Raw genomic sequence first — 24,730 nt, forward strand, 5'->3', positions numbered from 1 at the left:
ATGCAAACCATGTACAGGCTTCGTGGAAATGTTCTGTTTCCCCACAGTTTCTTTTCCTGTGCTGGTCACAAATCCTGTTGTAAATTAGTTTTTCAATAGTGGGCACAAAATTGAATCAATCTTTGTATCTACTGAAGATTAGATTCTAAAATCTAAAAAACCTTAAAATATTAAAAATATCTTAATATTTTTATGTTACTTATAAAGCACTATAACCCATCCAATTTAAAATTATTTGTACACTTACAGTAAGATTTCCAAACAGGAGGTCTATATTCATCTGTATCTGAAAGAAAAAACAAATTAATGTTAATGAATATTTGTATTTTAAATGAGTTATTTTAACCATTAATTCATTTAATATATATTTGTTAAGGTCTATTATTTGTCCTAGGCATTGTGCAAGGCACTAAAGGGTATTCAAAGATTTTTAGTCTTGGTCCTCCCTTCCTTGGAATAAAATTTCACAGAGATGTTTGAAGAAAATTATTCTTATTTATTCAACTGCTTATCACTTGAGAACATCAAGCTTAACTTTTACTGTTTTATCATCACTGAGGTAATAGTCAATAATGTCTCAGGGCTTACCTCTATGATCATTCCACTGAAAGATCCCTGAACTCATTGGAATTTTTCACTTTGGGAGGATGCCAGTGAAGCTGGTTTTATTAACATTAGGAGAAGAGAACAGCAAGGTATGGACCTTAGTCCTCATACATCCTGGACAATCAAAACCAGGAAATGAGGAACTTCGGTGGAGGTGAGTGTATCTAGGGAGCTACAAAGAACATGGGGTGAACATGTGCTCCCCAGGCCCATTCACCTCCCTCTGCCCGAATGTGGATTAGGAGAGTGTGAAGAGGCAGCGGAAAGTGATGCAAAGACAAGCACTCGAGGGAGAAAGGAGAGGGGACAGCGCAGCCTGGCATTCTCATCTGTAAAACACAGCTGAGGAATAATCTTGCCAGCACAAAGTCATGCCTGCAAGGCCATGCAGCCAAACCAGCAGACAGCATTTTGGTGTCGGGAGGTGTGGCCAGACACATCACCTGGCTTTGCTGGAATCCAACATAAACCCATTGAGGAATCTGATCCTAAAAATCGTGGTCTCCAAGGAAAAAGGAAATTCACAGGAAGTCTACTGAGAAGGGTGAATCTTGCATATGTAGCTCATATTAAAATTATCACACACTGAAAACATTCAGCTCCCAAATCCCAACCTTTAAAATGCAATCTTACACTTCATATTTGATGTGTTATCATAAACCACCACATGAATGCTTTGAATCAGAGGGCTACAGTAAGACTACCAATGATGGGCAAAAGGACATTAGAGGGAAATTCTACATCATGTAGAAATTACTTGGCACCAGGAGTTTTCATGTATGTTTTCTCAAAGAATGAATAAAAGATGACATGAATAAATGAATGAAGTAATGCAGCAAACAGAATTGACTCTCATTATTCACAGAAGTTATATCCTACAACATCACCATACACAATGAACTAACCAACACTGAACCACTGCTCCTGGGGAAACAAGTTAGGTTCCTATGAACCTCTGGTCACAATATTTTCATCAATCAATCAATATGTAGCTTTGCTTTCTGTGTATTTCTGTTTAAAGATACCTTATTAGTATATATTGTTGGTTCATAAACACTTAACTCACAGACAAATAAACTGTAACTTATGCTTCAAAGAAGCTTATCTGACATGTATTCTCTTCATAAGACACATCTTTGTGTTTTTGCACTTTGGAACACCAGACAGAATTTTGACACTAGGGGCCATTTTTAAAAATAAAATCACCAATAAAAAGCCACAAAAATGCAAAAAACAAACAAACAAACAAAAAAGTGGCATTAACTAGGTCCTGATAAGAACACTTGTTTACAGTATGAGAGTTTAAACGCAGAAGGCAGAGTTGCCTTGCTCAGCCTCAGCTGGGAATATACAGGTCAGACAACTCAATTTGCCACTCTATAAATGTTGGCAAATTACCATGAGAGTGTCACAAGTATTTATTTTAAAAGGGTTACAAGTAAATGTTAGCAAGTAAGCAAATTTGCAAATACAGAATCAAGAATAAGGAGGATTATCTGTATATGAATGAGTAGTTATTTAGGAAAACTATCATCTCAGGTAAACTCACCTAACAATGATATAACATTAGGATGAAATATGACCTTAGCACAGTAATATATAGATATATACATATTTACCCTAGCTAGGGGGTGGGGGTGGGCATGTGGATGTGTATGTTTAGAAGGTTAATTGTACTGATGATGTTTTTCTTAAAAAATAAATTATAATTAATTGAATTATACTTTTTATACGAGGAAAAATTTGCCTCTAAGCATTCAAGTCATTTAATGATTTCATCGATGCCATATGGATCCTGTTAAATTGTTATTCATTCCTAAGCCAGTTTTGGGTTTAATAGGAGAGTGGATGTTCACTCTCCTGGCATTTGGCCTGAAATATTCATGTGTGTGTCTCAGCCTTCCTGCCAGCATCCAAACAGAATAAACTGCGGTGACGAGGCACCTCCCGACCCACCGGTGTAAGACAGCACATGTGGCCAGGAAGAAAAGAGAAGAGGCACTCAGCAAGGCTGAGACCCAGGGTAGTAAAGAATTTACCCTTGCGCCTAAGAAGAGGTCTAACTTTCGCCTTCAGCTCCTCGGAAGTAATTTTATTTGCCTGGGATCCTTGGGCTAGCCAGAGAGTAACAACGTGACTTAGGGTGGAGTTTTAGGCCACACAGTGTCAGTCAACTTGGAGACCAAGTTCCACCCTGTGGGTGGGCCATCAATCATAAAACCCTCATTAAAAACTCTGAACTCAAGGACTGAGAGGGTGTCCTTGGTTGGAAATCCTGCATGTGTCTCATCACACGTCAGTGCTGGAAGACAACGCATCCTGACTCCACAGAGGACAAGAGACACTTGCATTCAGTCCTTCTCCTGGACCCTGACTTAGATGCTTCTTCCTTTGGTGGATTTTAACCTGTATCTTTTTCCTGTAATAAATCATGACTCTCAGTATAACAGCGTTTAGTGAGTCCTATGAGTTCTTCTGGAGAATTATCAAACCCAAGGGTGATCTGAGGGAACCACCTCCCACTTGCAATTGGAGTCAGAAGTGAGAGAAGCGTTTGCGACTGTGCCCTCTTACTTTGCAGTTGGCCCTAACTCCTTGCAAACCCTGCACAAGGGTGTGCCGATGAGCAGGCGACCCTGGAGGTCACTTCCACTTTGGAGATGGTGAGAGATAAAGAGGCTAATATTCTGTCTCTGGGGGACTGTTTACCTGGTCTTAGATAGGAATTTTGGAGGGGAACATCAACCTTAGCTTGTTGTGTGACTTTAGGAAACTTACTACCTCTTTTTTCTTTATGTATAGAGTAATAATATCATCTAAAATGGGAATAGTAGTAACACAGGTTTGTTGGAGGATTAAATTAGGTGTCATACATTAAGCATCTTGCACTCAGGAGAACTTTAGGAAATGAGAATCCTCTCCAGCTTTCACTAAAAGTGAAGTTAAAAACATGATGATGTTACCATATTTGCCTCAGGGCACTGTCAATGATTTCACCTATGCATTCTTCTTATTTTGATCTTGCCTATACACCTACTATATTATAGAAGACATTATTCAAGATGCTACAGATCACAGTTTTGTGCCCAAATAAAATGAGTATTTGGCAAATAACCAAGAAATACTGGCATTTAACTTTGTGTTTAATGCTAAAAGAAGTCTAATCATTCGTGACATTTAAAAACAGAATGTGGGTTTTGAAAGTCTTTTCCGTATAAGCAAGGTGAAAAGACAGCCTTCAGAGTGGGAGAAAATAATAGCAAACGAAACAACTGACAAAGAAATAATCTCAAAAATATACAAACAGCTCATGCAGCTCAATACCAGAAAAATAAACAACCCAATCAAAAAAAGGACCAAAGAACTAAACAGACATTCTCCAAAGAAGACATACAGATGGCTAACAAACACATGAAAAGATGCTCAACATCACTCATTATCAGAGAAATGCAAATCAAAACCACAATGAGGTACCATTACACGCCAGTCAGGATGGCTGCTATCCAAAAGTCTACAAGCAATAAATGCTGGAGAGGGTGTGGAGAAAAGGGAACCCTCTTACACTGTTGGTGGGAATGCAAACTAGTACAGCCACTATGGAAAACAGTGCGGAGATACCTTAGAAAACTGAAAATAGAACTGCCATGTGACCCAGCAATACCACTTCTGGGCATACACACTGAGGAATCCAGATCTGAAAGAGACACGTGCACCCCAATGTTCATCGCAGCACTGTTTATAATAGCCAGGACATGGAAGCAACCTAGATGCCCATCAGCAGACGAATGGATAAGGAAGCTGTGGTACATATACACCATGGAATATTACTCAGCTGTTAAAAAGAATTCATTTGAATCAGTTCTAATGAGATGGATGAAACTGGAGCCTATTATACAGGGTGAAGTAAGAAAGAAAAACACCAATATGGCATATTAACGCATATATATGGAATTTAGGATTCCAAATATGGTAACGAGGACCCTATATGTGAGACAGCAAAAGAGAAAGATATAAAGAACAGACTTTTGGACTCTGTGGGAGAAGGGGAGGGTGGGATGATTTGAGAGAATAGCATTGAAACATGCATATTACTATATGAGAAATAGATGACCAGTCCAAGTTCGATGCATGAAACAGGGCACTCAAAGCTGGTGCACTGGCACAACCCAGAGGGATGGGATGGGGACGGAGCGGGGAATGGGGTTCGGGACGGGGGACACATGTACACCCATGGCTAATTCATGTCAATGTATGGCAAAACCACCACAATATTGTAATTAGCCTCCAATTAAAACAAATAAATTAATTGTTTTTAAAAAAGTCTTTTCCTAGCAATCTTTTTTCCCAGTGGAAGTGTAAACCGGTACAAGATCTCTAAAGAACAACTGACAATACATATCATGAGCCTTTAAAAGTGTGTAACAGGCATCTGTTAAGGCAGAGTAAATGAGATGCTCTTTGAAAAAGAACATTTAAAACTTATGACAAAAAAAAAACAAAAACAAAAACTTATGACAGTCTTTCTCATGTCTCGGGCTGGAGATACTAGTTCACCGTCGTGTGGACAATTCTGTTGAACAAGTAAGGCAAAGGGTAGGTACCACCATCCTCAGGACTCAGGGGAAAGGGGCTCATTGGGAGGGGAAAGTTGCATGGTCTAGAAAAACATACCTTAGACTCTTAACAAATTAATTGCTAGAGTTGCTGAGACCAATTTTATAGTAACCTAAATCCTTCTGGAAGGGAAGAAACATTACCCTCATCTTTGATTCCTCAGATTCAAAATTAAGTTCTGTCACAGAAGAAACTCAGAGCCCAAACCAAGTTCTAATGGCAGGAAAAGGCAGAAACTCTTCCGAAAGAAAAATGACTTTGAAGATGAATTAATTGAAACTGGTGATCGAGAGTCACAAAATGAGCTTATGGGTTTATTAGGAAGGACAGACACTGGCCCAGCATGAGGCCAAGGCCAGAAGTGTCTCTGACCTCAGCCTCCTTGACACATGGAACGTTCCATAGAAGAGTGTGAACAAACTGCAGTCTTGACCTCCAGCTGGGTTCACTATGACTCGGGCCAAGTCTGACTAAAATGGGTTATCCTAGCAGTCAGACAAGCAACTGTCTACCAAAGGCTGGACTTTTAACAGTGACAGAAGTGATAAAGAGAAGGAAGGTAAACAGTGTATAATTACACTTACTGAACTTCTCTTCTGGGTATTTGTAAGAGAATAGGACTACTTTGGGACTGAGTAAGCCTCATGAAGCTCAAACCTGGGGGAGGAGACTACCTAAAGAGGAAGATACTAAATTTCCTGCTAACTGAGGAAATGAGGAAAAAATATGGGAATATCCTTGTTCCTTCTGCACACTTTTAACCCAGCAGCTCTATTTCTAGGAATTTGTTGTAAAATAATTATGCATGTTAGGCAAATATTAATACAGAGGAATATCACTGAAATATTTCTTTTAAAACTAAAAAACTGTATTCAACCTAAATGCTTCACAATTAGAGACTGATGAAATCAATGATGATAAATTATAGTTTGAAGATACTTTGACTACATCAAGAAGATTTCACCTTTAATCTGTTAGAAAGTCTGACAGATATTTTAAATATTTTTAATCTTTTAAACCAGTGGCTCTCAGACTTATTGGTTTCAAAAGTGTGGATTCTAAGGAGCTTTCAATTTCTATTGATATTAACCATATTAGAAGTTAAAACAAATTTTAACAGCATATATTTGGTAATTTATTAAAAATAATAAATTGGTTATATCCTAAACATTTTTATGAAAAAAAGCTTTAGTTTTCAAAACAAAAATTTGTTTTACATTTTGCACATCTCTCTACTATCTGGTATAAGTGAAGACAGCTGGTTTCTCCTATCTGCTTCTGTATTCAATCTGTTGTGCTATCACATGCCATGTACAGTTGGAACATCCAACTAGTCACTTATGAGAGAGGAGGATGAAAAAGGCAAATAATGCATTATTACTATTATTTAAAATAGTTTTGACCTTGTGAAAACTCTGAAAAAACTTGGGAGATTTGTAGGAGCCCCTAGAACATGCTTTGAGAACAACTAATTCAAACCATGATTTCCTTGGCATATTTAGGACATGGGGTAAGGTAGGATAAGATACATTTTATCTAACAGAAGAAATATAAATGTTAACTAAAACAGGAAGAGAGAGAAAATCATTAATTCCTTTAACGGATCAAAGTCCTTTCAGTTTGTTCAAAGGAAGTTATCAAGAGCTACAGGGCTCAAGGGCTCCCATCACCTCTTTTTTATTCTGTCAGAAAATCCACCCAGACCAAGCATTTAAACAGGACAGACTTCATCTCTAGAGCATGACTGAGAATGACAGCCAGACAACCTATGACTCAGTGACAGCTAATTTTAAAACCACCTTAAAAAATTCAGGGACAACTGCTTAAAATAATCTTAGCATGGTATAGATGAGAGCTTAAATTAAGTACATACCCACAAAATCCAATTTTCCCACTGCCTTTAAGTGTGAGTAATACTTTTCATTCACCATGCAAAAGACAATTTTATATAAATACCAAATTATTGATTTTTGTTAAAATAATTATAAAGTTCATGGCAGAAATGTTAAAATAATCAGAAAGTTTAATTCATTCAGTAAATACATATTAAACAGCTTCTATGAGTAAGAATGTCAGTAACAGGGTAGGTCTAGATGTAGTTTATGCCTTTAAAGGCAGTAAGAAAAACAGGATGGATATGATTAGTTACTAATAAAGTAATATAATAAGAATAATACATAATGCTCTTATACATAACTACAGTTTTATAAACCATCATCTTGTCAAAATGCTTGACAAGACTAGGCTCCAATAAGTATCTGCTGACCTGACGAAAGAATGGAAGAGAAGGAACCACTTTTGGTCAGAGTGTCAAGAAAGACAAACCAGAGGTGACATCATCTGACAATGGTTCTGAGGACAGATTTTTAAAATACAGGGACCAATGGAAGGAGACTGGAAATAAGAGAGCAGAACATTCTAAACAGAGGGAACACAGCGAACAGGGCACAGAGGCAAGACAGTTCAGATCTGCAGTTTTTGAGAAACTGCGAGTTTTACATTTTTATGCAGAGTGGCTAAAATAAAAGACACATTGAGAAAAGCTTGAGAGAGGCACTGGAAGGAATCTGCGCTGTGTGGTCCAGGAGGGCATCCATAAGTAATGACCACGTGTTTTCCTCTGCTTTGTGTATTAAATACTCAGATGTCCGAGAGGAACACCATGGAATACCATTTATTGAGTCACAAGGTTAAATGTGCTTATAAACACCCTAATGTTCTGAATTTTTAGATTAACTTAAAACACTGTACAACGGAATTAAATATTTATACTCTCTCCAATTAGATTCTATTTAGGTCTCATACATTTACGGATGTCATTGAAAATGACTGACCTTTGAAAAATGTAAAAAAATTTATTTAATCTATTACACAGTTTCGTGAATCATTATATAATAGTTATGTCTTATGAATTCTTTGGTTTAGAATAATATTCCACTGATGAAGTTTAAACCTGCTTAACTTTTTATTTTAAAATATAAGTAGTTCATTCTAGAACTATAAATTTAAGCTGTTTACTGTTTTAGGCTCAAAGCAAAAAGGCTTTTACAACTTTTTAATAATACGAATTTTCTCAACAAAGACTATGTTGCATTTTAAATGAGGTTTAGACTAATGACATATTCACACTCAAAAACTAAGTGATTAATGTTTTAAAGCATGTTTCAGATTGCCTTTGGTTTGAAAAATAACAATGTACAATTCTGTTTTAAAAAAATGACACTTATGGATAAGAAAAAGAGTCATTTTTCCCTTGAAATGAAGACTCAACTTTCAACCTACTGGCAAGAGATTTCCTATCCTGTTTTCATCAGAAAATACAATGCATTAATGATTAATCCACACCTGTTGTGTACCAAATTCTGGCATACCAAAATAATGAGATGCTTGTGGCCATGAAACTATTTTACTAATAAAATGATCTTCTAAAAGAACAAGGGCATAAAATTCATAATAAATACCAAATAATTACTACAGTTAATATTTGGAAGAGTCATAAAGAAAACTAAACTCTAAAAGAAACATTTTTCTTGGAAAACAGAAGTTCACAGCAAAAATTTAAAAGCTGACAACATTCACAATTTTAAGGAGAAAACAAATAAAAAAGAGCTCAGCTAGGTTTCTAGGTAACTCATACCGATTAAATCTTTTCCGGAAGATGCTTCAAAACACAATGAATAAGCATTTTAACTAAAACAATTAATATTCACTCTGCAAAGTCATGGCCAAATCAGGTCACTTAAATTCACCCTCAGAAGAAACAAAAGTCCTTTAAAACTGCTCCAAGTTGAAAAGTGATGTGTCATGATAAAATTCTGACAGAAATAAACTATTTTTAAAACCAAAGATAATTGTTTTTAATTCTTCAGAGAATAATGACCCAGAACTGTTAGTACATGGGAAAGAAAAAAAAAAAAAACCTCTGAGCCTGTGCAAGTGGAGTGCTCACATGTAGCTTCATCAAAGAGCTCCACAAACAAATACCCTGCATGTGCAGCGTTCTGCTCTTCAACCACGGACCCACGGCTTGGGCCAACAAAGCCTCCTACATCAAATGTGAGCCAAACTTGGAAACCTCTTGAAAACTCAAGCTTGGCCTTTAATTAAAGATCTAAGCAATGTTTCCTCTAACCAACTTGGCAGACCTAGCAAACAAACTACACAAACAAAGCCTTCTGCTTACTCCAATCTTTTCACTATACAGTATTCTTGGAACAAAAAACTATACACAGGAACTAGGTCATTCAGCTCAATTCAAAGGTAATAAGGGCTGTCATTTTCCAACCTACTATTTCTCCTTCTAGACAGGACGTCTCTCTCTCAAGTTTTCTCTTTAAGAGGCTTGATCACTTCTCATCATGTTGGTTAACATATTGGCATATTAACAGAAAGTCCTCAGGCTCACTCAACACCAAGTTTCTAACAAGAACTTCAAGAAAAGACTCAACTCCTATCTAGCGCTCAAGGTGCCCAAATGGCTCCCATTTGGATTTTGTCAGGCAAGTAAAAAAATTCACCATTACTAACATGATAGCTCCTAAAACCCTCTACCACAAAACTCAACGAATGTGATAGGGTATATACTCTCCTACTTGATTTCTCTGCATCCCACATATCTAAAATTAAATTGCAATAAACCATTCAAGAACTCCTTGTAATTCTACATCTGTGAGAGAGTATATACCATATGATATATACATTTTACCAAACACACAAAGAATACACCTGGGGAACACCTTTCCCAAATTCAACAACTTAAGACTTTTAACCACCTAGAGCACTTGAAATCACAGATATGAAAAATACAACCATGAAAACTCTTCAGAGAATTTTTATTTTTATAAATACAAGTTCTAGAAAACACTTCCAGTGGAGCTCTTAATTATCTAGAAGTATATCCCAGTCGTCTCAAACGCCCTCAAAGCCTTCAATACCCTAGTTCTTCTCTTAATGGAAAAGTGGCAAACAACATTTCTTCTCCTTGCTATTCATACTTTGGGACAAATCATTCCTGACCCATAGGTCAGGATTTCCCATTGCTTTAAATATACAGTTGTAGCAATATCTCACTAGGATCCTTGCCCTTGGGAAAGGAATCTATCACCATATTTTTAGCCTTAGAATGTGCATTATTTTTTTTAACACAGATTCACAGAATAGGATTCCACAAAGCCAGCAAGCAATCTTTCAAAGTCTTGCCTTACATTAATTACTGTTTTCAAGTTTTATCAAGAGGATAGTCACTCAGAAAACATGATACATTAACCCTTAAATTTAACTCTATGGGGGTAAGACAGGTAATGTTTATTACCAATATTTTGATACCATAGACACTTAAGGTGAGAAAAGGTCACATTCCTCCCTCATCTTATCACTGATAATTTCCAAATGTGTTTCTTTTAAACTGGACTTCTCTGGGAAAACCGATCACAGTCTATCTCTCTCTCTCTCTTTCTCAAACACACACACAAAATGGATTCTGAAGAATACAGATTGCTTTAGATCACAGGATGTGGAGCCAAATGTGCAAAAAGGCAGTTCACAGCTGTAGGAAGAAAGCAGAGTCAGATATGGACGTAATCATGTGTAAGCCACAAATGAGCACAGCCGGATAATTTTAAGCACGTGCTAGATGTCCCAAGGTGTAATAAAATGCTCAGCGTGTTTTAACCAACGGTGCTTTGATTGTGCACACGACAGTATGGCTGCCAAGATGCACAAACTCTTTGGAAACGAGAACTTGTGCTTCAAATTGATAGGTCATCTATGCTTCTTCCTTTGAGAGCAGAACCCAGGGCACGAAAGATCTGGGGCTGTGCAGCCAACAAGCCCCATAATGAACAAGTAATGGATCTCTTTGTCTCAAAGAAGCTCCTTCTGTGTGGGGACATGAGCAGCAGCTAACTCAAAGTACCATAGGAACACAGATCCACCTTTCTCAATTCTTAAAATCTGAATTGTTTGAAGAGTGAAAATATTTTTATAACTCATTTGGTTGCAAATTCTAATCCAACCTGAACCTAAGAGTGTTTTAATAGTTCTTTATAACTCATTTGATGGCAAAAACCTCACCTGAACGGATGTGAGAACATTTAGTCCTTATATATATATTATTTACTACATGGAGGGTGACTCCACTCGTTTCACTGAAGAAACACTATTGTGTGATTAGAGATTGGTGTCTCAGACATCACTAGGGTGTTATATGTATGTATGTAAAAATATAAAATGTATTACCTTTCTAAAATCTGAAAAATTGTGAATTCTAACATACATTTGTTACCAAGAGATTTGGATAAAGGATTCTAGATCCATTATTCTTATTAACATCACAGCAAATCATGTTACAACATGAAGTCAGAATATGATACTCTCCTGCTAGATTCTCTCCAATGGTTTTCTGTCTTCACAATTGTCTACGACAGCAGCCCCGACCATTTTGGTACGGGAGACAGTTTCATGAAGACAGTTTTTCCATGGACTAGGGATGAGGGGGATGGTCCAAGTGCATCACATTTACTGTGCACTTTATTTCTATTATTATTACACCAGAAATAAACATAGTTTATTTCTATTATTATAACATCAGCCATCACATCTCAGAGGTTGGGGACCCCTGGTTTACAAAACTGCTGCGCAAAGGAGTCCCCAATACTGACATCACTTGGTAAGCCACTAAAAATGCACATCTGCAGGACCAACTCTCATCTCTGAATCAGAATCTGCAGTTTCACAAGACCCCCAGGTGATGTGCATGCACCTGAGTGCCCAGAAGCACTGACCTCTAAGACCCTAGCTGATCTGTCCTCCTTATTTTATGGAGTTCATCTCCTATTTCTCTCCCCCTCACCCATTCTTGGGACAGTCTCTCTGGTTTCCCTACCATTTATCAAACACACAAGGAAACTCCCACCTAGCTGCTCCCTGGGACTGGAATGCTCTCCCCAAAAGAATCTCTGTTGACCTGCTCCTTTACATTCTTCAGTTCTTTCCTCAAAAGTCACCCTCTAAGTGATGCCTTCCCTGTCACCCTAAGTAAAATGCTCAAATCCCCCTGACAATTCATATTCTCTTTTGTTTTCATTGGTTGTCATTGTATTCTTTCTCTTTAGTCCATATGAATACCTAAAATAGTAACATTTTGCCAAATTGTGTTGGTTTTTGTCTGGCTCTTTCCACTAGAATGTAAACTTAAAGAAGGCAGGGATTCTTTTGCCTGTTTTTCACAGTGTTTTATCCTTAATGCCTAGAACAGCGATTCCTGGTGTGGTCTGTAGACCTCTGTGGATCACTGAGGCTCTTTTAGGGGGTACACAAGGTCAAGACTATTTTCATAACTATACTAAGAAAGGTGCCTTTTTCACTGTACTGACGTTTACACTGGTAGTGCCAAAGCTCTGGTGGGTAAAAGAGCTGGTGCTTCAGCACAGAACAATGCAGGGGCACCAAACCACATCAGAGTCTTTAAAAAGAATTCAGCTTCACTTGGGAATATCCCTGAACACCTGCTTCTTCAATCTTGACCCCTGTGTACCTGCCTTTGTGACGACACGTGAAGCACGCATAGGGTGTATCTGCTGCTCACTGCAGTGTGATGCTGTCTTGAGAGAAGTACACATGAGATCATACAAGTTGTGACCTGGACTAGCTGTAATTTTCATAGACACCATTTCACTGGAAAGAATGACTAACAAACTATGACTATTCAGACTTGGGTATTAGTTATCTATTTTCTTCAAAATGAACAATGTGAGCTTGTCACTTTCAGGAAAATAAAGCAGAAGAGTCATAAAAATCCAAGCCTTCAAATGAAAATGAGAGTTTGGAGAAACTGGCGATAAAATTTAAAGACTTCTGTGATGAGATCAAGGGATATTAAAGACTATGATTTGTTAAATAAATTGCACAATGAAATCAAGCATGTATCCGGTGATACTTTTCAAGTTGTTTGTCTTTATACTTAAGAAATATCTCTTAATAGTAGGTTTCCCTGGTGGCTCAGATGGTAAAGAATCTGTCTGCAATGCAGGAGACATATGTTCAACCCATGGGTCAGGAAGATCCCCTGGAGAAGGAAATGGCAACCCACTCTAGTATTCTTGCCAGGAGAATCCCAAGGACAGAGGAACCTGGCAGGCTATAGTCCATGGGGTTGCAAAGAGTCGGACACAACTGAGCGACCATCACTCACTCACTCACTCACAATGAAATGGGTTAACTTTTGGAAGATTTGTATAACTCAAAGAGCAAATATTTTTGAAAAGACAAATGCATGTCTTTTCAAAATCTCACACAGGTAAAAGATCCAATCAAAGCACAAGACAGGACAGCATAATGTAATGCAACAAGAGTACATAATGTTCATTGTCATGGTTTCAAAGTTACAACTGATCTTTATTTACAAACTATCACATTATGTTTTATAATCATATCAAAGAATATCTATACCTATTTGAAAGATTATTAAAATACTCCCCTTTTCAATTACATATCTATTATGAGGCCAGATTTTCTTAATACACTCCAATCAAAACATATTACAACAGATGATAGCAGGTATGGGCTTTCTACTTTTAAGCTAGACATCAAAAAACTGTAAAAGTGTAAAAGAATGCCACTCTTCCTAGAGCCAGATATCCTGGAATGTGAACTCAAGTGGGCCTTAGGAAGCATCACTACATACAAAGCTAGTGGAGGTGATGGAATTCCAGTTGAGCTACTTCAAATCCTGATAGATGATGCTGTGAAAGTGCTGCACTCAATATGCCAGCAAATTTGGAAAACTCAGCAGTGGACACAGGACTGGAAAAGGTCAGTTTTCATTCCAATCCCAAAGAAAGGCAATGCCAAAGAATGCTCAAACTACCGCACAATTGCATTCATCTCACATGCTAGTAAAGTAATGCTTAAAATTCTCCAAGTTAGGCTTCAGCAATATGTGAACTTTGAACTTCCAGATGTTCAAGCTGGTTTTAGAAAAGGCAGAGGAACCAGAGATCAAATTGCCAAAGTCCGCTGGATCATCGAAAAAGCAAGAGAATTCCAGAAAAACATCTATTTCTGCTTTACTGACTATGCCAAAGCCTTTGACTGTGTGGATCACAATAAACTATGGAAAATTCTGAAAGAGATGGGAATACCAGAGCACCTGACCTGCCTCTTGAGAAACCTGTATGCAGGTCAGGAAGCAACAGTTAGAATTGGACATGGAACAACAGACTGGTTCCAAATAGGGAAAGGAGTACGTCACGGCTGTCTATTGTCTCCCTGCTTATTTAACTTCCATGCAGAGTACATTATGAGAAACGCTGGGATGGAGGAAGCACAAGCTGGAATCAAGATTGCCAGGAGAAACATCAATAACTTCAGATCTGCAGATGACAGCACCCTTATGGCAGAAAGTGAAGAGGAACTAAAGAGCCTCTTGAGGAAACTGAGAGAGGAAAGTGAACAAGTTGGCTTAAAGCTCGACATTCAGAAGACTAAGATCATGCCATCCGGTCCCATCACTTCACGGCAAATAGATGGGGAAACAGTGGACACAGTGGCTGACTTTATTTTTCTGGGTTCCAAAATCAGTGCAGATGGTGACTGCAGCCATGAAATTAAAAGACGCCTACTCTTTGTAAGGGAAGTTATGATCAGCCTAGACAGAATATTAAAAAGCAGAGACATTACTTTGCCAACAAAGGTCTGTCTAGTCAAGGCTATGGTTTTTCCAGTGGTCATGTATGGATGTGAGAGTTGGACTATAAAGAAAGCTGAGTGCCGAAGAATTGATGCTTTTGAACTATGGTGTTGGAGAAGACTCTTGAGAATCCCTTGGACTGCAAGGAGATCCAACCAGTCCATCCTAAAGGAGGTCAGTCCTGGGTGTTCATTGGAAGGACTGATGTTGAAGCTGAAACTCCAATACTCTGGCCACCTGATGCGAAGAGCTGACTCATTTGAAAAGACCCTGATGTTGAGAAAGATTGAGGGCAGGAGGAAAAAGGGACGACAGAGGATGAGAGGGTTGGATGGCATCACTGACTCAATGGACATGCGTTTGGGTGGACTCCAGGAGTTAGTGATGGACAGGGAGGCCTGGCGTGCTATGGTTCGTGGGGTCGCAAAGAGTCGGACACGACTGAGTAACTGAACTGAACTTCTCAATATCTTAAAAATAGTGGTTTTTCTGTAAAATTTTATTTATGCTAACATGTAATATACTCTTATGTTTAAACCAAAAGATAATTTTTTAATTTGTTTTATTTTCAAATACAGTAAATGGAAATATATATAAACACATAAACAAATGTTCCGCAATAATGTTTAAGTATGTAAATGGGTCCTGACATTAAAAGGTCTGAGAACCACTGGCTAAAAGTATAACTAGTAAATAGTAGTAAGTTTTGTTGCCCTGAAATCTTAACAACATGTTGGGCTCCTGTTAAATACTTTTACATTTATTTATGCCTCCCAACAACCTTATAAAGTAACTATTATTGCTATCACCATTTGACAGGTGAGAAAACTAGTACTTGAAAAAGATCAAGGCAGTTGTTTAAAACACAAATAGCAGTCAGTACTAGGTGACTTCAGATTTCACGTTCCTAACCATTACTGACACTGAAATAAAGGCATGCTGGGTTAGAAACAAGGCAAGCAGTGCAAAGCCTGGTGACAACTTTAAAAATATCAAAGTATAAGAAGCAGCCAAAATACAAAGCCAAATGTGTGGGGACTGAAGAAAGGCAATCCAAGGAGGTTCATATGAGTAGAAGAAAGAACAGAACAACTTTTCAGAGGCAGAATCAGATGCTTGAGAAAGTATTTCAAGTACAGCTTACAAGATTACAACTACCACCACTAGGCTGAGGAACAGACAATAAATACCCTAAGATGTCTATTCAGCTTTGAGACCAGCTTCCAAGGATGGCACGGACAAGCTGACATCCCCTTATGGTCAGGTTCGTTCATGATGCTGCTGAAGTCTTCTTGCTGCGGTTGATCTCCTTATTATCTCAAACTTGACTATAACTTTCAATGAAATGTTTCAGATACTCATTAATGTTTCAGATAGTCATTAAATCTACCCACCTCAAGAAGTGCCTCATCTGCTGCCCACCGCAGAGTGATATCCTGAAGCTTCATCATTCTGACTGGATTAGTGACAAGAAGCGCATTTAATGTCTGCATTTTACAAAGGAGTCCTGTAAGGTCAAGAACAGTAATTCCTTTCCAACTTCAAACTGTCCTAAACTAAAATTTCCTGGTAGAATATGCAGATATACGTTCCACAGTCTGGAAGCTTCTACATCTTATAAGATTTAAACCATGATTCACTGACTGGGTAGGGAGGGAGGAAGGAGATGGAAGTGGGTGGCAAAACAAGAAGCCTAGTTTTAGCAAAGGACCATTCAGACAAATACTGGAATTTAGAGTGCGGGAAGCAGTGAGATCTCAGAACCATTCTCACTCCATTGGGAGGGAGGCCACATGTCAGGCTAGAGGTTCAGTGCTGAGACTGTCAGGAATTAGACCGCATAACTCTATCAGAAAAAAATTCTGAGTCAACTATGCATACAGAAGGCCAGAAATGGAAAATATAACCTCTTGATATATATAATATCCACAGCAATGGAAACAATGAATATATAAGTGTAGCCTCAAAACTTTTGAATGAGGGAGATTCTGAAAAAACCTGATATACAAGGAATGATAAATGATATCTGACATTCTCTTTCTGGAGTCTTATTTTCTTTTTGTATCAGTGAATATAAAAAGAAAATTATGAAGGCATTTCATAGCTTCACTAGTGACCAGAATTACCCTAACACTATTTTTGCCTGGAACCTTTCAGTTCCTCAACCACAAATTCTTCTACTTGGGGTCAAAGTTCTCAACAAAAATCTAAGTTTTAAAAAGAGAATGCTAGGTGAAGATGATCATGCTCACTGGTATTTTCCAGAGCTGAGAGGGCTATCAGCCAATCACCATGCCTCCGTTCCACCACAGGTCATGCTCTGACACATGGCATATGCAACTACAGTGACTCAACATTTTGCTGGATCATAAAACAGAAAACACGTATATGAAACACATCTATTTGTGCTTTAGATTCCTCAGTGTTCTGCCGTCTTCTTGCATGACAATGAAAGTGAAACAGTGAGAGTCGCTCAGTCATGTCTGACTCTTTGCGACCCCATGGACTGTAGTCCATGGAGTTCTCCAGGCCAGAATACTGGAGCGGGTAGCCATTCCCTCCTCCAAGGGATCTTCCCAACCCAGGGAGCGAACTCAGGACTCCTGCATTGCAAGCAGCTTCTTTACCAACTGAGCCACAAGGGAAGCTCTCTTGCATGACAGTAATACACCAACTTGGGCCACTCAAAGCCAATCACAGGACACAAATTTCTTAAGAAGGCGAAAAACCTGTAGCAGAGGCTGACAGTACATCCAACAAGGTCAAAAAAATTAATGACAGAAACAATGTGCTGGGATAGGTCTTTATAAACATATCAAACCAGCTAAAGAACAAGGATGCCCGAGTCTTTACCACTGGGATCTTAGGAAGAAGATGAATGATACATCGTGTGCCAGGCCAATGAGTTTCAGGACTGACTGGGAGGACCTGCCCCACTTTGTTACCAGGTTGAGCAGTGCAGGGTAGCTGTCACAAGTGTGGGCTCCGGGGGTTTGGAAGACTGCTGCTAGTAGCACTTACTAACTGAATCACCTTGGGCAAGTCAACTGGATAAATTAGTCATTATCATTATTAACAAAAAAGTTTTAACTTGATTCCTTAGGTACTTTATATTAAAGAAATTTCCAGGGAAAGAAACATAGATATCACTAGTAAGACATCTTAAAGACATTCTTCAGAACACATTATATGCTATAATCTAAGCCATTACAGAGTAACATTCTTTTTTTGTCATTCTGCAATGAGCATTTCCCACACTACTAAGCATTTTCTGTAGAAATAATGGCAAACAGTTTAATAAAAGGGACTATTTGATGTAGTCAAAGCTGTCTAATTCAATTTCAGTCAATATTTATCTGACAGGATTTCAACTTTCCTGCATATGACAACTGTAGATGGCATATATATAAAAGAATATATGGCACATCCAACAATTGTACATATCTATATGAATATACATACATACATGTATATATAAAACATCAAGCATGAGACAGGGAACATTGGGAAAATAGGTACTGGCTAAAACCTTAAGAAGAAATATGAGTTAAAAGCAGTACAAGAGATTTCTTCTATGAAAATAGCTAGAGCTCAAAGAAGTCCGACCAGCTCTACTGGGAAGTGAGGACTACCATGCTAATACCTAGAAGTCTCTCAAACTACCCTACTTTAAAGAATGTTCCAAAATGTCCTTATTTAAAAGACATCAATTCTTTTTTTCCCCATTATACTTCAGAACTCAGAAAGAATGCTGTGTTAATGTCCAACATACTTCGGATATGAAATGTTATATAGTCCAACAGTTCTACCAAAATGAAAAACGAGATGATCAGTTTATTTAAGATATCTAAATAGAGTATTCCTTTGTTTAACTCCAGACTTGATGCACTTTCTAATAAGCAATATCATGTTATTCAAAAAGCAGACTGAGTGATTTATGTCATGCAGCTGTGAACAAGCATTTTGTTTAAAGTACTGTCTGCATGCTTTACTGCACTAACGTTGTTAGAATGCCCTCAAGGATGCTGAATACTAGGAATTGGAGAACAAAAGGTCATTGTCACTGGAGAATGAAAAAAGACTCATCAGATTCAAACCAGCATCTACACAGAGAAATGACAGCAATAGAAAACATTTTCATGTGCTTTTATCAGTCTGTAATTACTTATCTCTAACCAGACTTTAAATTCTTATATCATAACAAAAATAAATGAATTTTTACAGTTCACAAGTGACAAACCAAACTCTATCTTCTCATAAATTTTTAAATATTTAGCATATTCTGGAAAGTCAATGCAAATATGCTAGTAGTAAACGACTTCCCAGCAACCATGAAATGCCAAAAATAGAGGTAAAGTAATATAAATCTCACTCATATCATTAATACCTACACATACATGAGACTGGCTTCTTTCATGTATATAATATATATATATATGGGAAGTAAACATCATGCAAAATGCCAGACTGGATGAAGCACAAGCTGGAATCAAGACTGCTGGGAGAAATATCAATAACCTCAGATATGCAGATGACACCACTTTTACTGCAAAAAGCGAAGAGGAACTAAACAGCCTCTTGACGAAGGAGAAAGAGATAGAGTCAAAAAGCTGGCTTAAAACTCAACATTCAAAAAACTAAGATGATGGCATCTGGCCCCATCACTTCATGGCAAATAGATGGGGAAACAATGGAAACAGTGACAGACTTTATTTCCTTGTGCTCCAAAATCACTGTAGATGGTGACTGCAGCCATGAAATTAAAAGGACTGCTCCTTGGAAGCAAAGCTATGACAAACCTAGACAGCATATTCAAAAGCAGAGACATTACTTTGTCAACAAAGGTCTGTCTAGTCAAAGCTATGGTTTTTCCAGTAGTCATGTATGGATGTGAGAGTTGGACCATAAGGAAAGCTGAGCACCAAAGAATTGATGCTTTTGAGCTGTGGTGTTGGAGAAGACTCTTGAGATTTCCTTGAACTGCAAGATCAAACTAGTCAATCCTAAAGGAAATTAGTCCTGAATATTCATTGGAAAGACTGACGCTCAAACTCCAATACTTTGGCCACCTGATGCAAAGAACTGACTTATTGGAAAAGACCCTGATGCTGAGAAAGATTGAAGGCAGGAGAAGAAGGGGATGACAGATGGTTGGATGGCATCACCGACTCGATGGATATGAGTTTGAGCAAGCTCCAGGAGTTGGTGATGGACACTGGTGTGCTGCAGTCCATGGGGTCTCAAAGAGTTGGATGTGACTGAGTGACCGAACTGGACTGGAAACAATTTCAGGAAACTTGAATTCTCATACAAAACATATGCCTGTAATTTTAGAGAAAATGTTCTTGGTCTTCTATGTAAACAGGCCATAAGAAATGATAAAAATGACACAGAACATATTGACACAAGCTGGGTCGCCCACTGGGGTTAACTATTAAAACAAACTCACCTAATACATAACAAAAATAATTTCTCAATTTTATTGGTAAATGTAATATTTTCTGAAAGCATGATAAGTTAAAAAAAAAAAAACCTGATGGTAAACAATGCATGTTATTAAATTCACTATTTTATTCTTCTATTGCTCAGCAGTAAAATGCTGAAAGAGTCAGAAGCAAGCTAAACTAATAATTTAAGATATGTATTTAGCTCTTTCCCTCAGGCCCATGGTGCCGGCAGGATGGGCAAGTGTCACGGTCTTCATATTGCCAGGAAGCTCTGTAGCCACCAACGAGACCAGAAGTCGCATGATAAACAGTACAAGAAAGCCCATTTGGGCACAGCCCTGAAGGCCAACCCTTTTGGCGGTGCTTCTCACGCCAAGGGAATTGTGCTGGAAAAAGTAGGAGTTGAAGCCAAACAGCCAAATTCTGCCATCAGGAAGTGTGTCAGGGTTCAGCTAATTAAGAATAGTAAAAAAAATCACTGCTTTTGTACCCAATGATGGTTGCTTGAATTTTATTGAGGAAAATGATGAAGTTCTGGTTGCTGGATTTGGTCGCAAAGGTCATGCTGTTGGTGACAGTCCTGGAGTCCGCTTTAAGGTTGTCAAAGTAGCCAATGTCTCTCTTTTGGCTTTATACAAAGGCAAGAAGGAAAGACCAAGATCATACATTTTGATGATGAAAGCACGATAGTAATAAATTTTCATATACCAAAAAAAAAATAAGAATATGTATTTATAGTATAAATGCAAGTGTCCCCACTAAAAGGGAAGCCTATTGAGGGGGTTCTTTTTTCATCTCTTTGGGAGCCAAATTTTCATTTCTGTGATTTATTTCCTCTATTGTTTTTACTTTGAAAATATCCAAACCTACAAAACAGCTGAAAGAATAGTATGGGAACACTATTCCATCTTTCATTTAAATTGACTAATTCTTAAACATTCTGCCCCTCCATATCTCCTCCCTCTTCTCTCTATATATACCTTCCCAAAGCAACTTCAGAGTAAGCTGCAAGGATCACAAAACTTCACAGCAGGTATCTCTTAAAAATAAAAAAATTCTCCTACCCAACCACAATGTCATTATCACATAAAATAAATTAACCCTCAGTGAGCCAGGAAAAAAGTCAATACTTTACTATCCAGGTTCATGAAACTTTACTTTTCTACATTTAAGTCATTATATGAAAAATTTACAGATGTAAGAATAAAAGGATGGTAGAAAATCAACATATTGGAGGTTTAATAAACATTTAAACATGCAAGCCCAAATTTTATTCCATATTTTTCTCTTTTGAAAATGATGTGGCCAAAACAGGCAGCATTCTTTCAATGCAGCCTACTGCTCACCAACTGTTGTGCATGAACCTGTGATATACCCCCTTTGTAAGTACCGATTCCAGGTTTTGTGTCTAATGGATTATAGCTTACCACAGCTCTGCTGCTTCTTGCACTTACACTGTCAAAGTGCAATAAAGATTTCACATTTCAGAACCATTCTGTTTATGTCCTAGTTTATTATTTCTGGTTTTTCCTCTTGCACTTGCATATTCAAAACGTAACACTTTTGAAAACCTGGACAGCTCAAACATTTTGTCAAAGAGAAGAGAGCCATCTTCTTTGCTCCATGACTGCAAAACATTCTGCTATTTAGGTTTACAGAAACTCATTAAAATGGCCAAGCCAATAAATATGTTCACTTGTAGATCACTTATTTCCTTCCTGTCACTTTTATAAACACACCTGCCTTAGGTACCTGTCCACTTAAGAACTATATCAGGCATACTGTAGTTCAAAACTATCATGAAAGATGAAAAAATAATGTCAATTATTTTTAAATTAGCAAAATGGGATGGTCCAGATTCTTGCTGCAAAATATGACACAATGAAATCCTTCCTATCGAATGACTAACTGAATTTAAATACATTATTCCCTTTTCTCCTTTAGACACATATTGCTCATTGTCACCTTTAAAGGTTGAAAAAAATTCACCTAACACATTACTTGGCAAAGTTCTTCTGTAAGGAGTCAGTATGTTTGGTTTTACAGGCCCAATCAACTCTCTCTCAACTAGTTAACTTTGCCATTATAGTGGAAAAGTAGCCATCAACAATATGTAAACAATGGGCATGGCTTTCAGTAATACTTCACTAATCAAAAAAGATGGTAAGCCAGCTCTCTGACCCTGGACCTTGGCTATCATCATTGAGTGATTTATACTGAGATCTCTTCTGTGCGATAAGTTTAACAATCATCATTAGAGTCCAGAGTGCTTTTATTTATCTGATTTATCCAATAACTGTGATAAGTTGTCCTCTATCAAAAAATTTGGAAATATCTTTGCCATTATAAGCTGAAAATAAAAATTCTAAACTTTCGACTGTGTTCAACAGTGAAATGTGCACAATGAAATTTTAACAAAACACACCACAAGGATAGTGTCACTGAGCTTCTTTTATACTTTCTTGAAAGATGATGCAATCCTGTTACCTCACCAAACTTGGGTCCGCTCGCCTGCCACAGGCAGAAGCCAGTCTGCCGACACTGGGTTGTGGTGAAGCAAAGTGCAGCACGTATCACGTACTGCAGGGGACCAGTCAAGGAGAACAGGCAGCTAGTGCTCCAAAGGCCTCAGCTCCCCAGTGGCTTTCAGAGAAGGTTTTTTTAGAAGGCAATGTTTGGGATGAGGGTTGCAGTTTGTGGACTTTCTTCTGACTGGTTGGTGGTGAGGTTACAAGTTGATGTTTCTAGGACTGCAATCATCCACCCATCCAGTCAGTCTGGGGTCCAGTGGTTGTGGTCAGCATGTAGTTATCATCCTCCACCTAGATGGGAGTCTCAAATTCTGCAGAACAACTCAAAGCTATGCGTCAGATTGTTGTGTATACCCTATGAGAAGGAACTGGGACTCTGCTTTTCGTTTATTTCTGCATTCCATCACTTCTCTAATTAGTAACTGCTTTGGTCTCCTCTTTGGAACTCTGGGAAGGCCTAGGAAACAAAAATCTTATTCTACAAATAAGAAATGGGGACCAAAGAGGGGCTTTTGTACCCAGGAGGGCCCAAACAAGGTCCTTCTCAGTTTTAATGCTTTGAACAATGCAATAAGAAAACCAAAGGATGCAAAGAAAAACAAAGATCTGTCTAGTCAAAGCTGTGGTTTTTCCAGTAGTTACGTAAAGATGTGAGAGTTGGACTATAAAAAAGCTGAGCACCAAAGAATTGATGCTTTTGCACTGTGGTGTTGGAAAAGACTCTTGAGAGTCCCTTGGACTGCAAGGAGCTCAAACCAGTCCATCCTAAAGGAAATCAGTCCTGGATATTCACTGAATGAATTCACTGAATTCACTGATGCTGAAGCTGAAACTCCAATACTTTAGCCACCTGATGCGAAGAACTGACTCACTGGATGATGGGACCCTGATGCTGGGAAAAATTGAAGGCAGGAGGAGAAGAGGACAACAGAGGATGAGATGTTTGGATAGCATCACCAACTCAATGGACATGAGTTTGAGCAAGCTCTGGGAGCTGGGGATGGACAGGGAAGCATGGTGTGCTGCAGTCCATGGGGTCTCAAAGAGTCAGACACGACTGAGCAACTGAACTGAACTGAACATAGGTGATGATTCATACTTCCCACTGCATCCCATTAAGACATACACATTTGCATACATATACATTTTATAAGTGCTAATTCCAAGCTTCGAATACATCTCTAATCAGTGCCAGTTTATCATTTTCATTCTGGTTCTTCTTGCACTGTATTTGTCAAAATGCAATAAACAGCCAAGATTTCAAATACATCTCAAATAAATTCTAGATAGTTGGAAATGTAGTTAATGATATACAGTAATTTGAAACTATTCACAGCATACTATCTCCTATACTATCCCCAATACTATCTCCTTTTAGACTGGCTACAACAATAAAATGTTCTCAAATGCCCGGGAAATCAAAGTGGTATGTAAACTTTAGTGACTCCAGGGATGAAAATTTATATTACCATTAGATAAAATTTCATCTATCCATTCACCCACCAAACATGTATCAAGTACCAACTACTGATGGGACCTTGGTCTATATTTTATAGAAATAAATAGGAGTAGGAGTAAGACACTCACTGTCCCTGTATTTGAGAATTCCATCGTTTACATCTAAAGAAAGACAGTTTGACAAATCATAAAGCAATATGAGAAATGCTAGAATAGAGAAGCTAATGGATACCAGGAAAGCCAATTTCAAGCCTAGACTTTGCCATGTAATAAATTTTACAAACACCCGCAGTATGTTTCACAGAGGATTTAGTGGGGTTACAATGAAAGAAACAAAATTATTAAGTGATGTAGAAAAATAGAGGTATTATTATAAACCATAATAA

The 24,730-nt window shown here is 38.0% G+C and overlaps 1 protein-coding gene and 1 pseudogene across 2 annotated transcripts in view; one reads left to right on the forward strand and one right to left on the reverse strand.

The window, feature by feature from the left end:
* The window catches only part of CHN1 (chimerin 1), a 198,990-nt gene that overhangs the window by 150,239 nt on the left and 24,021 nt on the right, over window positions 1–24,730 (reverse strand). For both annotated transcript variants that reach the window (XM_065927920.1, XM_065927919.1), the window contains exon 3: window positions 248–286. In XM_065927920.1, coding sequence (XP_065783992.1) covers window positions 248–286 — 39 coding nt within the window. The remainder of the gene's footprint in view (window positions 1–247; window positions 287–24,730) is intronic.
* LOC136163480 (small ribosomal subunit protein uS12-like) lies at window positions 20,564–21,080 on the forward strand (annotated as a pseudogene).

Source organism: Muntiacus reevesi, chromosome 3 (genome assembly GCF_963930625.1).
Source record: "Muntiacus reevesi chromosome 3, mMunRee1.1, whole genome shotgun sequence".
NCBI classification, from domain to species: Eukaryota; Metazoa; Chordata; class Mammalia; order Artiodactyla; family Cervidae; genus Muntiacus; species Muntiacus reevesi.